Source organism: Rhinolophus hipposideros (assembly GCF_964194185.1).
Source record: "Rhinolophus hipposideros genome assembly, chromosome: 4".
In the NCBI taxonomy this organism is placed as follows: domain Eukaryota; kingdom Metazoa; phylum Chordata; class Mammalia; order Chiroptera; family Rhinolophidae; genus Rhinolophus; species Rhinolophus hipposideros.
In genome coordinates this window covers 46,854,767-46,870,615 of record NC_138050.1, presented here as the reverse complement: position 1 = coordinate 46,870,615, position 15,849 = coordinate 46,854,767, and the positions used below count along the sequence as shown (strand labels likewise).

Here is a 15,849-nt window from a genome sequence, read left to right as displayed (position 1 = left end):
GTTAGAACTGATAAATGAATTTAGTAAAGTAGCAGGATACAAAATTAATATTCAAAATCAGTTGCATTTGTATATACTAATAATAAAATATCAGAAGGAGAAATTAAGAAAACAATCCCATTTACAATTGCTTCAAAGACTATATAAAATACCTGGGAATAAATTTAAACAAAGAAGTAAAAGATCTGTACTCAGAAAATTATAAGACACTGAAGACAGAAATTAAAGAAGATACAGATAAATGGAAACACATACCATGTTCATGGATAGGAAGAATTAATATAGTTAAAATGTCCACACTGCCTAAGGCAATATACATATTCAACATAATTCCTACCAAACTACCAGGATGTTTTTCACAGAAATAGAACATACAATCCTAAAATTTATATGGAACCATGAAAGACCCTGGATAGCCTCGGCAATCTTGAGAAATAAGAACAAAGTGGGAGGTATAACGATACCTGATTTCAAATTATACTACAAGCCTACAGTAATCAAAACAGCATGGTACTGGCATAAAAACAGACACATAGATCAATGGAACAGAATAGAGAGTCCAGAAATAAATCCATGCCTATATGGCCATTTAATCTACTACAATGGAAGCAAGAATGTACGATGGGGTAAATACAGTCTATTCAATAAATGGTGCTGGGAAAACTGGACAGACACAATGCAAAAAAATGAAGCTGGACCACCTCCTTACACCATATACAAAAATAAATTCAAAATGGCTTATAGACTTAAGTGTAAGATCTGAAACCATAAAATTCCTAGAAGAAAATGTAGGAAGAAACTTTACAGACATTACCTGGAGTAAGATTTTTACTGATATATCCCCTCTGGCAAGGGAAGTAAGAGAAAAAATAAACATGTGGGATCACATCAAACTAAAAAGTTTTCTCACAGCAAAGGAAACCATCAATAAAACAAAAAGGGATCCTACTGAATGTGAAAAGATATTTGCCAATGATATATCTGATAAGGGGTTAATATCCCAAATTAATTTTAAAAAAGACTAACTCAACTCCAAACAAACAACACAATTAAAAAACGGGCAGAGGACATGAAGAGATATTTTTCTAAAAACCGACACAACAGACATATGAAAAAATGCTAAACCTCACTAATCATTAGAGAAATGCAAATAAAACCACAATGAGATACCACCTCACCCCAGTCAAAATGGTTATCATCAATAAATCAACAAACAACAAATGCTGGCGGGGATGTGGAGAAAAGGGAACGCTAGTGCACTGTTCGTGGGATTGCAAATTGGTGCAGCCACTATGGAAAACAGTATGGAGGTATCTCAAAAATCTGAAAATGGAACTACCTCATGATCCAGCAATTCCACTCCTAAGTATCTAGCTGGAGAAATCCAACACTCTAATACAAAAAAATTTATGCAGCCCTATGTTTATTGCAGCACTATACACAATAGCCAAGATATGGAAACAACCGAAATGCCCATCGGTAGAAGACTGTATTAAGAAAGTTTGGTACATTTATATAATGTAGTATTATGCAGCCATAAAGAAGAAAGAAATCTTACCATTTGCAACAATGTGGATGGACCTAAAAAGCATTATGTTAAGTGAAATAAGTCAGACAGAGAAAGACAAATACCATATGATCTCATTTATATGTGGAATCCAAAGGAAACACTAAATGAATGAACTAATCAGAAACCATCTCAGAGACACAGAGGAAAAACTGAGGATTGCTAGATGGGAGGGGGTTGCGGATAAGGGGGAAGATGAGGGGATTAAAAAGCACAGTCAGTAACCACAAGATTGCCATGGGATCACAAAAGTTAATTTGGGGATGTAATCAATAATGTTGTAAAGATTTTGTAGGGTATCTGATGGACACTTGTTTCATTAGGGAGACCACCTCAGGGGAGATGTAGATGCTTGATCATTGCTCTGTACACCTAAAGCTGAAGATGAACAATAATGAATATCAACTACAAGTTTATATATGTGTGTGTGTGTCTGTATACATATATGCATATATTAAATATATAGTTACAAGAAGCAGAGTACAGCATTAGGAATAGAGAAAGTGGAAATGTAATGGCTGTATGCGATGTCAGAGGGGTAGTGGATGGGGGGTGGGGGGTTGACACACTGTGAAGGATACAAATGATAAATGTTTAACTATTACATTGTTTTGCTCACCTGAAACTATGAAACAAATAAATAAAAAATAAAAAAAATAAAATTGGTTATGGTGATCATTGTGTAACTCTATAAATTAATCAAAAGCAATAAATTGTGCACTTACCATAAATGAATTTTTAGTAAACGATACCTCAATAAGGTTGTTTAAAAATTCATAGGCTCGTATATTGTCAAAATGAGTATAACAATTAAAATAACGTTTAAAATACTTGAAATTTTGTAGTTCTAGTTACCATATCAGGACCACACACACTGCCATCTTCTACATATGTTTCATCTCTTCCTTCAGGACCAACTTGCCTGCCTGTGTTTAGAAATGTAGATACACATAGGTCCTCTCGTATATGTGTATACATCACAGATAAATTTGCACGTGATACTAATGTTTTATGTGGCCAGGCACAAACTAATTTTCCACACAGAGAATCACTAGAAACATAAGGCAGGAAAAAGATTATCTTATTATTTACTGAAATAACATAGATTGCTGATATAGCTAAGTTAAAAAGTACTGTACTAACTTAAACACAGGTTTCAAGAATTTTCCCTCAGTAAAATTTTTTGAGAACACCAAGTTACATATAATATGGCACTTTTTGTTATATGAGGCAATGTGGCAAGGGAAAAATTAATGATTTTTATAGTCTGATAATCCTGATCTGTCCTATACCAGCTTCTGACATTTAAGTACATGGTCACTGGTCTTTAATTTTTTTCATTAGTAAAATGGGATAAATAACTCTACTACAAATGTATGATGTATATAAATATATATTTATAATGTATATAAAGTACCTAACACAATGTCTAACTCATCACAACAATAAATAGAGGCAATGTTATGGTCATCTTTGGTAACATTATAGGCACTGAACACATAATTTGTATACAATAGGTAATACTGCTCTGTTCAGATCATGAAACAAAGAAAACCTGGCATAAAATACCATTTCAGTGTGTACATAACAATATATTCTAGTATCTATGATCTTAACAATATATAACCTACATTCCAAACAAAATTAGAATGTTCTCAATACATACGAAAAACTGCAAAACGAATAGCCACAGTTTCCAAATCTATCTGATCTTCCATTTATTTCCTCAAAGCAAGCAAATGGAGCACCTCTAGAATCTAAAAGAAAATAAAAGTGAATACAATACATAATTCCAATTTTATTTACAGAAATAATAGAATCATACTGGAAATTATAACATAATTCCTAGGAAGGTTAGGAATTCAATTACCTAGTCATTAAATAGATGCTGGAGGTAAATCTAGGATTAAAAAGAGATTCTGTACAGAAAAGTACAGATTCTGTACTTTAAAAAGATTCTGTACAGAAGAAAATACAGAATCTAAAAAGATTCTGTACAAAAGAAAGTACAGAATCTTTAAAAATATTCTGTACTTTTTTCTGTACAGAATCTCTTTTTAATTTTAGATTTACCTCCAGCATCTATTTAATGTACAAAACAGAGGATAAAGTAAACAGCAACATTATTCAAATGGCTCTATATTGTTAGAATTAGTAGCCATCGCCCTTTCTATTTCCACTAAATTGTTTACTGTCTGCCTTAATTCCCTACCCAATGTGAAAATATAGTTTTCTCTTATTCCAAACAAAAGAGGAGAGACATAGTATCTATAATTCAATTCTGATAAGAAGCCTGAAGAGCATTTGATTTAACTCTTCTTATTCCATACTAGATTCTTCATCTCTGTTCCCAAGTATATTTACAACCACTAAATAAGAATTTTTGAATTTTAAAATTAGGAATGACATCAATGTTTATCTATTTCAGCCCTTTTATATATTTAGTTATATCTAACTTAAAAATCATTAATAATTCAAATGTATATAATAGCTGCCTCATCACTTGGATATTGGTGATTTAGAGGTGGGTGTGTTGCTCATGTTAATCACATGTAATAACATAGGTTTGATTTTCCTGGTCAAGATGGCAGACTAGTTAAATGCTGTGCTCACCTCCTCTCAGTACCACATCAATTACAACTAAACTACAGAAAAACCATTCTGTAGAATTACCTGAAGTCTAGCTGAACTGAAGTTCTACAACTATGGACATACAGAAGAAGCCACCTCGAGACTGGTAGGAGGGGCAGAGACATGGAACAGGTGGGTCCCACACCTGCACATGACCATTACAAACCAGGAGGGATATCTCCGCTGTGCAGGTTCCTCTCCAAGAGGAGTGAGGGGTCCGAGCCCCATACCAGGCTCCCCAACCCAGGGTTCCAGTGACAGGGAGAGGGGCCTCCACTGGTTGTGAAAACCAGTGGAGATTGTGGCTGAGTGAGACAGAGGACAGCTGGAGTCCCAAGCTCTCCTTAAAGGTAATGTGTACAGACTTCCTCAGTGACAGATTCACTCACTCTGAGCTCCACCACTGGAGCAGTAGCTCAAAATGTGCCAAGGACATATGGGGAGGAGCTGAATTACCTGGGTTAGGGCTAGGGCTGTAGGAGCAGTTTTCCCAGATGGAAAAGTTGACGGAAGCCAGTGTTTCTTTGTTGAGCTCTCCCTCTCCTTGCATGCAGACCCAGGCAGATGCCATATCTGAGTCTCTATCAAACTACTAACACCATTTTTCTCCCCACCCTGGTGATTCCCTGGGTGAGACACTGCCCCACCCAACTTTCAGGAACTTCAAAGCTGCTTCCAAGGTCATTTCCATACAAACAACCTGTTTTAGATCATGCTACAGACTTTCAAAAAAAAAAAAATCTCCCAAAGGTTCATAAAACCCAAACAAGCAGCATCTGGCTTCAGCATGTACTGTACCTCCGGCTGAGAGCCCAAAGTCTGGCACTAGTGACAGCCAGCCTTGATTCGCAGATTGGCCTCTTGAGGCACCTCTAAGCCCAGTGTGGGTAGTGGCCATCTGAGGATTGCTTTGTGGTTCATACCAGGTGGCCCTGGGAAGAGCACAGGTTCCCTTGCAGGATGCCCCAGAGTTGACAACCTGGGGTTTCACTTCGAATGCCAGAGTATCACCTGATCACTTCAAAGGATGATACACCCAAAAGGGCAGACGGGGCAGACACCAGAGCCCCACTAAAGTGAACCCTGCTCTGTAGCATCATCCTTTGCACCATGGCTCCTCCACTGCAGTCACAGCCAGTCCTCACAACCAGCCTGAGAGTCAATCCCTCCCACTCATGTACAAGCAGCAACCAAGGCTCAACTACAACAGGAAGGCACACACAACCCACACAAGGGACACACCTGGAGCACCTGGCTCTGGTGACTGGAAGACTGCACCAATGGGTCCCTCAGGACACCCACTACATAAGGCGAGGAGGGCAAGAGGAAACGCGCCGCGCTCGCCCCACCCCCCACGGTACAGCCGCAGCCCTGCAGCGTGCCCACAGCAGCAGCGGCAGGCAGCACCCGGGGCTCTAGAGTCCCACGGGAGCCCAGGGTGCAGCGGAGAGCGCAGGGTCCAGGAAGTGGGCTCTTTCCCTGCAACCCACAGCTGATCGCTCCCGCCGGGGCGGGCAGCTCGTGGGCCCCAGGGCAGAAAAAAAACTCAGACCCACACCTGGGCCCCTCACTGCGCTTTTCGAATCCTCCCCCCGCCCTTTCAGAGACTTAAACTGACTCCTCAACTGAGAAGTAGTGTCAGATTACAGAGAGGCGTCTGTGCTCAGGCCCTGGGAAGGTTGGCAGCCAGCTCTGACCTTCGGAAGAGGCTGGGAGGAGGGGATTTTCGCTGGACGAGGAGAGAAGAGACTCCCACACCCCCAGCAACCACCTTTTCGGGCCTGCAGGAGGAGTGTGACGTGGCTGGCCTGGGAGAGAGAAGACCCCTCTATCCCCAGCCCCCACCCTCTCTGGCTGGCCTCGGGCGGGGCAAGGGCAACCACGGAAGCACTCCCTGAGTTCAGCAGTAAGCGGCAGATGCAGCTCCCAGCTTTCAGCAGCTTAGAGATCTCCCGCCCGCCCCCTCCCACTCACCCATGGAAGGAGGGCCCTAAGACTCAGGAGTACTGGGCACCGGGCTGGTGGAGCTACTCTCAGCGTGCATTTGTGCAGGAAAGGACAGAAACTGCACGGTCTCTCTGAAAACTGTCATCCAGACGCCTCAGCCCCTCGCATTTAAATCTACACTCCCAAATTCACTCTGGGCACCAGGTGACCAGCGCTGCCTGCGCAATAGGCAGGGAACTCTTTGGCACAGCGGAGGACAACCTGGAGATTACTTGGTGGGCTTAAGCCAAGACTGGTGCTGCTTTCTGTTTTGCTTTGCTTGGTGTTTTTTTTTTTTTTCTGCTTGTTGTGATTTGCTTTGTTCTGCCTTTATTCCTTTGATATCTTTGCTTATGTTGAGTGGGGATTGTCAGTTGTATTTTACATGTGAATGTACTTGATTTGTTTTCTTTGTTGTTGTTGTTGTTGTTGTACTTGGTAACTTGATTTGTGCTGAAACTGCCCGAACAGGGCCCAGCTTAAGAGGCACAAGATTCAACATATCCAGAAGCCAACTCTGGACCAAACCAGAGTACTACTGGGTTTGACCAACAAGTCACACACCCAGAGGGAATTCTCTGAAGGCACAAGAGCCCATAGAGGCCAAACCTCATTTAAGTGGCCAACCCTCACCCAGCAGAACACCCTGCGGTGGGCAGAGCCAAGTTTCACAACTAGACGGCCTAGGAGTTAAACCCACCTACTCACAAGCAAAAAGCAATTAAAGTTCTTCTTGAACAGGACAATATACTAAACACACGAACCACCTGTGGAGCACATGCAGAGGAGAAGAACGAAGTAGTCCAAGTCAAATATAAAGGACACATACTACATAAGATAACCCAGCAAGAACTAAGAGCTCTAGGGGATCTTCCTAATACATCTAAGCAAACACAGAGAGTCAGTTGGAATGGGGAGACAAAGAAACATGTCCCCATTAAAAGAACAGAAGAAACCTCCACAACTGGAACCAAATGAAGCAGAGGTAACCAACCTGTCAGAGACAGAGTTCAGAACACTGGTGATAAGAATGTTTAAGGAGCTTAGAGAAGACATAAAAAAGGATATAGAAATCATAAAGAACAACCAGTTAGAACTAAAAAAGGATGTAGAAATCTTAACGAACAACCAGCTAGAACTAAAGAACCCAATTACCGAAATTAAGAACTCACTTGAAGGAATGACCAGCAGGTTAGATGAAGCAGAGGATCGAATCAGCAACTTAGAAGACAAGTTAGCAGAGATCACTCAAACTGAACAACAGAAAGAAAAAAGAATAAAAAACAATGAAGATGGGTTAAGAGACCTCTGGGATAACATCAAGCGCAACAACATGCGCATCATAGGAATACCAGAAGGCGAAGAGAGGAAGCAAGGGATTGAGAACATATTTGAGGTAATAATGTCTGAAAACTTCCCTAACCTGATGAAGGAAACCAACATACAAGCCCAGGAAGTGCAGAGAGTTCCAACCAGGATAAACCCAAACAGGCTCACACCAAGACACATTATAGTTAAAATGGCAAAGCTTAAAGACAAAGAGAGAATCTTGAAAGCAGCAAGAGAAAGGCAGAAGGTTACATACAAGGGAACTCCAATAAGACTATCAAATGACTTTTCTACAGAAACATTGAAGGCCAGGAGGGAGTGGCAGGAGATACTCAAAGTGATGGAACACAAAGGCCTACAACCTAGATTGCTTTATCCAGCAAGGCTATCATTTAAAGTTGATGGAGAGATAAAGAGCTTCCCAGAAAAGAACAAACTGAAAGAATTTATTACAACCAAGCCAGCATTGCAAGAAATACTAAAAGGACTTCTGTAAATAGAAGAAAGATGAAAACAATTTACTACAAATTTAAAAATGGCAATAACTATGTACCTATCAATAATCACTTTAAATGTAAACGGATTAAATGCTCCAATCAAGAGACATAGGGTGGCTGAGTGGATAAGAAAGTAAGACCCTTTGATATGCTGTATACAAGAGACTCATCTCAGATCAAAAGACACACACAGGCTGAAAGTGAAAGGTTGGAGTAAGATATTTCATGCAAATGGAAGCGAGAAAAAAGCTGGAGTTGCAATACTTATATCTGACAAAATAGACTTTAAAATGAAAAACATATTAAAAGACAAAGATGGGCACTATATAATAATAAAGGGATCAATCCGACAAGAGGACATAACCCTAGTAAACATCTATGCACCTAACATAGGAGCACCTAAATATATAAAACAGGTACTGATGGACATAAAGACAGACATCAACAGCAACACTATCATAGTAGGGGACTTCAACACACCTCTGACAACAAGGGACAGGTCCTCCAGACAGAAAATCAATATGGAAACAACAGCCTTAAATGATACTTTGGAGCAGTTGGATTTAATTGATATTTTCAGAGCATTTCACCCCAATGCTGCAGAATACACGTTCTTCTCAAGTGCACATGGAACATTTTCCAAGATAGATCATATGTTAGGACACAAAACACGCCTTGATATATTTAAGAAAATTGAAATCATGCCAATTGTCTTCTCTGACCACAGTGCTATGAAGTTAGAAATGAACTACAGGGAAAAAAAACCAGGAAGACACACCAATTCATGGAAGCTGAATAACATGTTACTAAATAATGAATGGGTCAAGAAGCAGATCAAAGAAGAAATCAAAAGCTATCTCGAGACAAATGAGAATGAGAACACGACGACCCAAAATCTATGGGAGGCTGTGAAAGCAGTCCTAAGAGGGAAGTTCATAGCACTGCAGGCATACCTAAAGAAACAAGAGACATCACTAATTGACAGTTTATCTTCACACTTAAGGGATCTGGAAAAAGAACAGCAAAATAAGCCCAAAGGGAGCACAAGGAAGGAGATAATAAGGATCACAGCAGAAATAAATGAAATAGAAACCAGAAAAACAATACAAAAGATCAATGACTCCAAGAGCTGGTTCTTAGAGAAGATAAACAAAATTGACAAACCTTTAGCCAGACTCATTAAAAAAAGGAGAGAGAGGACCCAAATTAATAAAATCAGAAATGAAAGAGGAGAAGTGACAACAGACACCACAGAAATACAAAAAATTTTAAGAAATTACTATGAGCAATTATATGCCAACAAATTTGACAATCTGGAAGACATGGACAATTTCCTAGAGGCGCACAACCTTCCAAGGCTAACTCAAGAAGAAACAGAAAGCCTGAACAGTCTGATTACCACCAGGGAAACTGAATCAGTAATCAATAATCTCCCAACAAACAAAAGCCCTGGACCAGATGGCTTTACAGGTGAATTTTTCAAAACGTTCAAAAAAGAATTATCACCTATTCTCCTCAAGCTCTTCCAAAAAATCCAGAAGGAAGGAAGACTCCCAAACACTTTTTGCGAAGCCACTATCACCTTGATCCCAAAAGCAGACAAAGACACCACAAAAAAAGAAAACTACAGGCCGATATCTCTAATGAATATAGATGCAAAAATTCTCAACAAAATATTAGAGAACAGAATTCAGCAATACATTAAAAAGATCATACACCAAGATCAAGTGGGATTCATCCCTGGTATGCAGGGGTGGTTCAACATCCGCAAATCAATTAATGTGATACACCACATTAACAAAATGAAAAATAAAAATCACATGATCATATCAATAGATGCAGAAAAAGCATTAGATAAAATACAGCAACATTTTATAATAAAAACCCTTAAGAAAGTGGGAATAGAGGGATCATATCTTAACATAACAAAGGCCATATATGACAAACCCACATCTAACATCATACTCAATGGGGAAAAGCTAAAACCATTCCCCCTAAGATCAGGAACAAGACAAGGTTGCCCACTTTCTCCACTTCTATTCAACATAGTGCTGGAAGTTCTAGCCACAGCAATCAGACAAGAGAAAGAAATAAAAGGCATCCAAATTGGTAAGGAGGAAGTAAAATTATCACTATATGCAGACGATATGATACTATATATAGAGAACCCTAAAGACTCCACCAAGAAACTATTAGAACTGATAGATGAATTTAGTAAAGTAGCAGGATATAAAATTAATATTTGGAAATCAGTTGCATTTGTATATACCAATGATAAAATATCAGAAGGAGAAATTAAAAAAACAATTCCATTTACAATTGCTCAAAAGACTATAAAATATCTGGGAATAAATCTAACCAAAGATGTAAAAGATCTGTACTCAGAAAATTATATGACACTGAAGAAAGAAATCAAAGAAGACATAAATAGATGGAAACACATTCCATGTTCATGGATAGGAAGAATTAATATAGTTAAAATGTCCATACTGCCTAAGGCAATATACATATTCAACGCAATTCCTATCAAACTACCAACGACGTTTTTCACAGAAATAGAACAGATAATCCTGAAATTTATATGGGACCATAAAAGACCCCGGATAGCCTCAGCAATCTTGAGAAATAAGAACAAAGTGGGAGGTATAACGATACCTGATTTCAAACTATACTACAAGGCTACAGTAATCAAAACAGCATGGTACTGGCATAAAAATAGACACATAGATCAATGGAACAGAATAGAGAGTCCAGAAGTAAATCCATGCCTATATGCCCATCTAATCTACGACAATGGAAGCAAGAATGTACAATGGGGTAAAGACAGTCTGTTCAATAAGTGCTGTTGGGAAACCTGGAGAGACACATGCAAGAAAATGAAGCTGGACCACCTCCTTACACCATATACAAAAATAAATTTAAAATGGCTTAAAGACTTAAATGTAAGATCTGAAACCATAAAATACCTTGAAGAAAATATAGAAAGAAACTTCATGGACATTACCCGGAGTAAGATTTTCACTGATATATCCCCTTGCGCGAGGGAAGTAAAAGAAAAAATAAACATGTGGGATTACATCAAACTAAAAAGTTTTTTTCACAGCAAAGGAAACCATCAATAAAACAAAAAGGGATCCTACTGAATGGGAAAAGATATTTGCCAATGATATATCTGATAAGGGATTAATATCACAAATCTATAAAAACCTTACTCAACTCCAAAAAAACAAACAACCCAATTAAAAAATGGGCAGAGGACTTGAGGAGACATTTTTCTAAAAAGGACATACAGAAGGCAAGAAGACATATGAAGAAATGCTCAACCTCACTAACCATCAGAGAAATGCAAATAAAAACCACAATGAGATACCACCTCACTCCAGTCAAAATGGCTATCATCAATAAATCAACAAACAACAAATGCTGGCGCGGATGTGGAGAAAAGGGAACGCTAGTGCACTGTTGGTGGGACTGCAGATTAGTGCAGCCACTATGGAAAACAGTATGGAGGTATCTCAGGAATCTGAAAATGGAACTACCCTATGATCCAGTAATTCCACTCCTAGGCATCTACCCAGAGAAATCCAAAACTCCAATTCAAAAATCAGTATGCACTCCTATGTTTATTGCAGCACTTTACACAATAGCCAAGATATGGAAACAACCGAAATGCCCATCGGTAGATGACTGGATTAAGAAGCTGTGGTACATTTATACAATGGAGTATTACGCAGCCATAAAGAAGAAAGAAATCTTATCATTTGCAACAACATGGATGGATCTAGAGAACATTATGTTAAGTGAAATAAGTCAGAAAGAGAAAGACAAGTACCATATGATCTCACTTATATGCGGAATCTAAAGAAAAGAATAGGTGAATGAACTAATCAGAGACAGTTTTGAGGACACAAAGAAAAACTGAGAGTTGTTAGATGGGCGGGGGCGGGGGGGGTTGGGGATAAGGGGAAAGGTGAAGGGATTGGGAGGCGGCTGGTGGCCGCAAGATGGCCTCAGGGTTTTCTGGAAATTAATTTGGGGAACTTATTCAATAATGTTGTAGGGGTTTTGTTGGGTATCCGATGGCCATGCGTCCTATTTGGGAGACCACCTCAGGGATGGTGTGGATGCCTGATCGTGGCGTTGTGCACCAGAGGCTAAACATTAATGAATGCCAACTATAAAAAAAAAAAAAAAAACCACACACATCTTAGAAGAATACTTAATAATATGGGTAAATGTTCACACTATTAAATAAGTGAGAAAAGGGGGTAAACAGTCGTATACATATTGTATATTATATATTTCATTATATTTGTATGTATATTTGGATATATGTATATGTGTGAATATATAAAATTTTAAAGAAAATATATCATATGATAAGAAAAAAAAAAGAACAATTATTTCACATGTAAATGGATTAAATTCTCCAATCAAAAGATAGAGTGGCTGAATGGATAAGAAAAAAGACCCTTACATATTCTGCTTACAAGAGGTTCACTCAGATCGAAAGGCGCACACAGACTGAAAGTAAAGTAATGGGGAAAAGATATTTCATGAAAATGGAAACAAACAAACAAAAAAGCTGAGATAGTAATACTTATACCAGACAAAATAGACTTTGAAACAAAGGCTGTAACAAGGACAAAGAAGGAGCCAGTAATTCTAATTCTAGGCATTTATCCAAAGAAACCCAAAACACTACTTCTAGGGAACATGTGTATCCATATGTTAATTGCAGCATTGTTTACAATGTTTGTTTTTCCATAAATTTTATTCTGTTAAAATACACATAACGTAAATTTTACCATCTTAACCACGTTTAAGTGTATAGTTCAGTGATATTAAATACATTAATATTGTGTACAGCCATTACTACCATCATCACCATAACTCTTTTCATCTTATAACTCTGAAACTCTACCTATTTAACAATTACTCTCCATTCCTCCCTCCCCCAAGCGACTGGCAACCACCATTTTACTTTCTGTACCTATGATTTTGACTATGTTAAGTACCTCATATCAGTAGAATCATATGCTATTTGTCTTTTTGTGACTAGATTATTTTATTTAGCAAGACGTCCTCAAGATTCATCCATGTTGTAGCATACTGCAAAATTTCCACCCTCTTAAGGCTGAATTATTTTTGTTTGTTTGTGTATACCACATTTTGCTTTCTCCATTCATCTGTCAATGAACCCTTGGGTTGCTTCCAAGTTTTAGCTATTGTGAATAATGCTGCTATAAACATGGGTGTAAAAGTATCTCTTACAGACACTGCTTTCAGTTCTTTTGGGTATATACCGAGAAGTGGAATTACTGGGTAATTCCACATATGTTAGTTCCATTTTTAACTTTCTGAGAAAATTCTATACTATTTTCCACAATGGGTGTACCATTTTACATTCCCATCAACAGAGCACAAGAGTTATTTCCCCACATGTTCGCTAACACTTGTCATTTTCTGGGTTTTTTGTTTTTGTTTTTGTTTACATAGTTGCCATTATAATGGGTACTTGGTGGTATCCCATTGTAGTTTTAATTTTCATTTCCTTAATGATCACTAATGTGGAGATTCTTTTTATGTGTTTATTGGCTATTTGTATATTTTCTTTGGAGAAATGTCTAACCAAATCCTTTGCTCATTTTTCAATTGGGCTGTTTAGTTTTTGTGGTTGAATTTTAAGAGTTTTCTATATATTCTGAATATTAATTTCTTATTAGATATATTATATGCAAATATTTTCTCCCAATAAATCTATAAAACATCCAGAAAGTAATTCGTAAAATGACATTAGTAAGTCCTTACATTTGGGACAGATAATTCTTTGTTGTAGGTACTGCCCTTTGCATTGTAACATGTTTAGTAGCATCCCGACTTCTACCCTCTAAAGGCCAGTATCAGTCTGTGGGGAGCCATGATTTCTTGTTTCTCAGAAACCTTGTGAGCTGGCTAGTATATAGTTAACTTGTCTCGGCTTCTAAGGCAATTATCTCTGTAAAGGACCTTGAGAATGTTTGCAAGTTGCTAAGGAATGAGATGAAACTGGCCGGTTTCCCAGACACAGATAACTGGTGGCTATCATGACATTTTGGTAGTCTCTTTTTTATAATAATTATGACTGGGAAACTTTGTGATGATTCTGTAGTTTCTGTGTAAAAGTTAAAAATTTATTTTGTTTGAGGTAATGCACCCATGTTATTGTTAAACCGCACGTACCCATAGGGTATATATTGGTGAAGGTGATTAAATCGGTGCTCCAGCATCACTGGAGACCGGCCGCATCATCATATGTGTGTGTGTCTCTTTTTTCATTCCCACTCTCCTTTTCAGGGACCTTTCAACTCGTGACGGCTGGCCCGTCACACAGTCCCATCCCAGCTGTGAAAAAACAAAAATGTCTGCAAGCATTGTATCCAATAGACAAAGGCTATGAATGCTGCTAATATGCTACAATGCACAGGACAATCACTCTCACCCCTACCTCTTACAACAGAGAATTGTCTGGCCTAAAATACCAATAATGCTTAGGTTGAGAAACCCTGATATAACTGTTGGATTTGTAGTCACACACATTTAGGTGCTCACAACTCAATTTGGTGACAAATTATTAATGTCTGTGACTAGATAACTAATTAGATTTTCTACGTTCCAGAGGACAAATCTCACCACAAACTAAGTGACACCCAAACTTTAATATCATTTATATTATACCTAGAATAGGAAGTTTCTGCATATGCAGAAATAACACTGAAGAGCGTGCTGCAGGGCCTAGACTTTTACAGAAACAAAATTTGGTGAGGAACTTAGAAAAAGGTGATACATTTCCAGCTGAGGTATCATTACTGACCTATTTTTTTAAAAAGACTTACTGCTTAACCTCAAGGTCCTTTACCATAGACCTATAGATTTGTTTACTTTAAATGATATTGTTTCATGCAGAAGGTAAAGTCTTTCAATATTATGCCATAAGCATATTTTGTCCAGACACCAATAATTTGGTGGTACATGACAATTTGCATTAGGTGTGTAGGATAAGATTTTTATTTGCTGTTGCCTATAGGAGTTATGACAATTAAGTTATGCCTATAGGAGTTATGACAATTAAGCAAGAGTATTGCTAACCTTTTTTGATATCAGAGGGATTATTCATTATTAATTTGTACCAACTGGGCAAACAGTTAACAAAGTGTACTATTTGGAAGTGCGGAAAGGGTCTGTAAAAAAGTTAGACAACCTGAAGCTTTCACCAACAATTCAAGACTCTTGAATTACAACATTGCATCAGCTCACATGGCACTATCTGTGAGGGAATTTTTAGCCAGTAAACAAATAACTGTATTGGAACACCTTTCCTACTCACCTGATCTGGCCCCCAGTGACTTCTTCCTTTACCCAAAGATAAAGGAAATATTGAAAGGAAGACATTTTGATGACATTCAGGACATCAAGTGTAACACGATCACATCCTAATGACTAGTCCAGAAAAAGTGTTCTAAAATTGCTTTGAAGAGTAGACTAGGTGCAGGTGTCAGTGCATAGCTTCCCAGGCGGAGTACTTGAACTTGACCATAGTGATATTCAGCAATGGGGTATGTAGCACTTTTTCTAGGATGAGTTTCCGAACGTGATTGTCAGACTTTGGTATATCATAATGGTTTTTAGCTTGGAAAGCTAATGCCTACTTCAGAATTGCATCAAACCCTACTCAAGACCATTCTAGTTAACAAGTGTCTATGATAGGCCATAGATGACCTAGTCAAAGAATTATGGTTAATTTTAGTTGAAATACTGTGATGACTGAGGGCAACTTTTCAATAGCTGCTTATTGTCCCA

General features: G+C 38.2%; 1 protein-coding gene across 1 annotated transcript in view; it reads right to left on the bottom strand.

Moving 5' to 3' along the window:
• The window catches only part of LOC308496882 (disintegrin and metalloproteinase domain-containing protein 5-like), a gene marked incomplete at both ends in the record, with an annotated part of 111,645 nt that overhangs the window by 38,925 nt on the left and 56,871 nt on the right, over positions 1-15,849 (bottom strand). The window contains 2 exons of the mRNA XM_081046666.1: positions 2,423-2,618; positions 3,234-3,324. Coding sequence (XP_080902792.1) covers positions 2,423-2,618; positions 3,234-3,324 — 287 coding nt within the window. The remainder of the gene's footprint in view (positions 1-2,422; positions 2,619-3,233; positions 3,325-15,849) is intronic.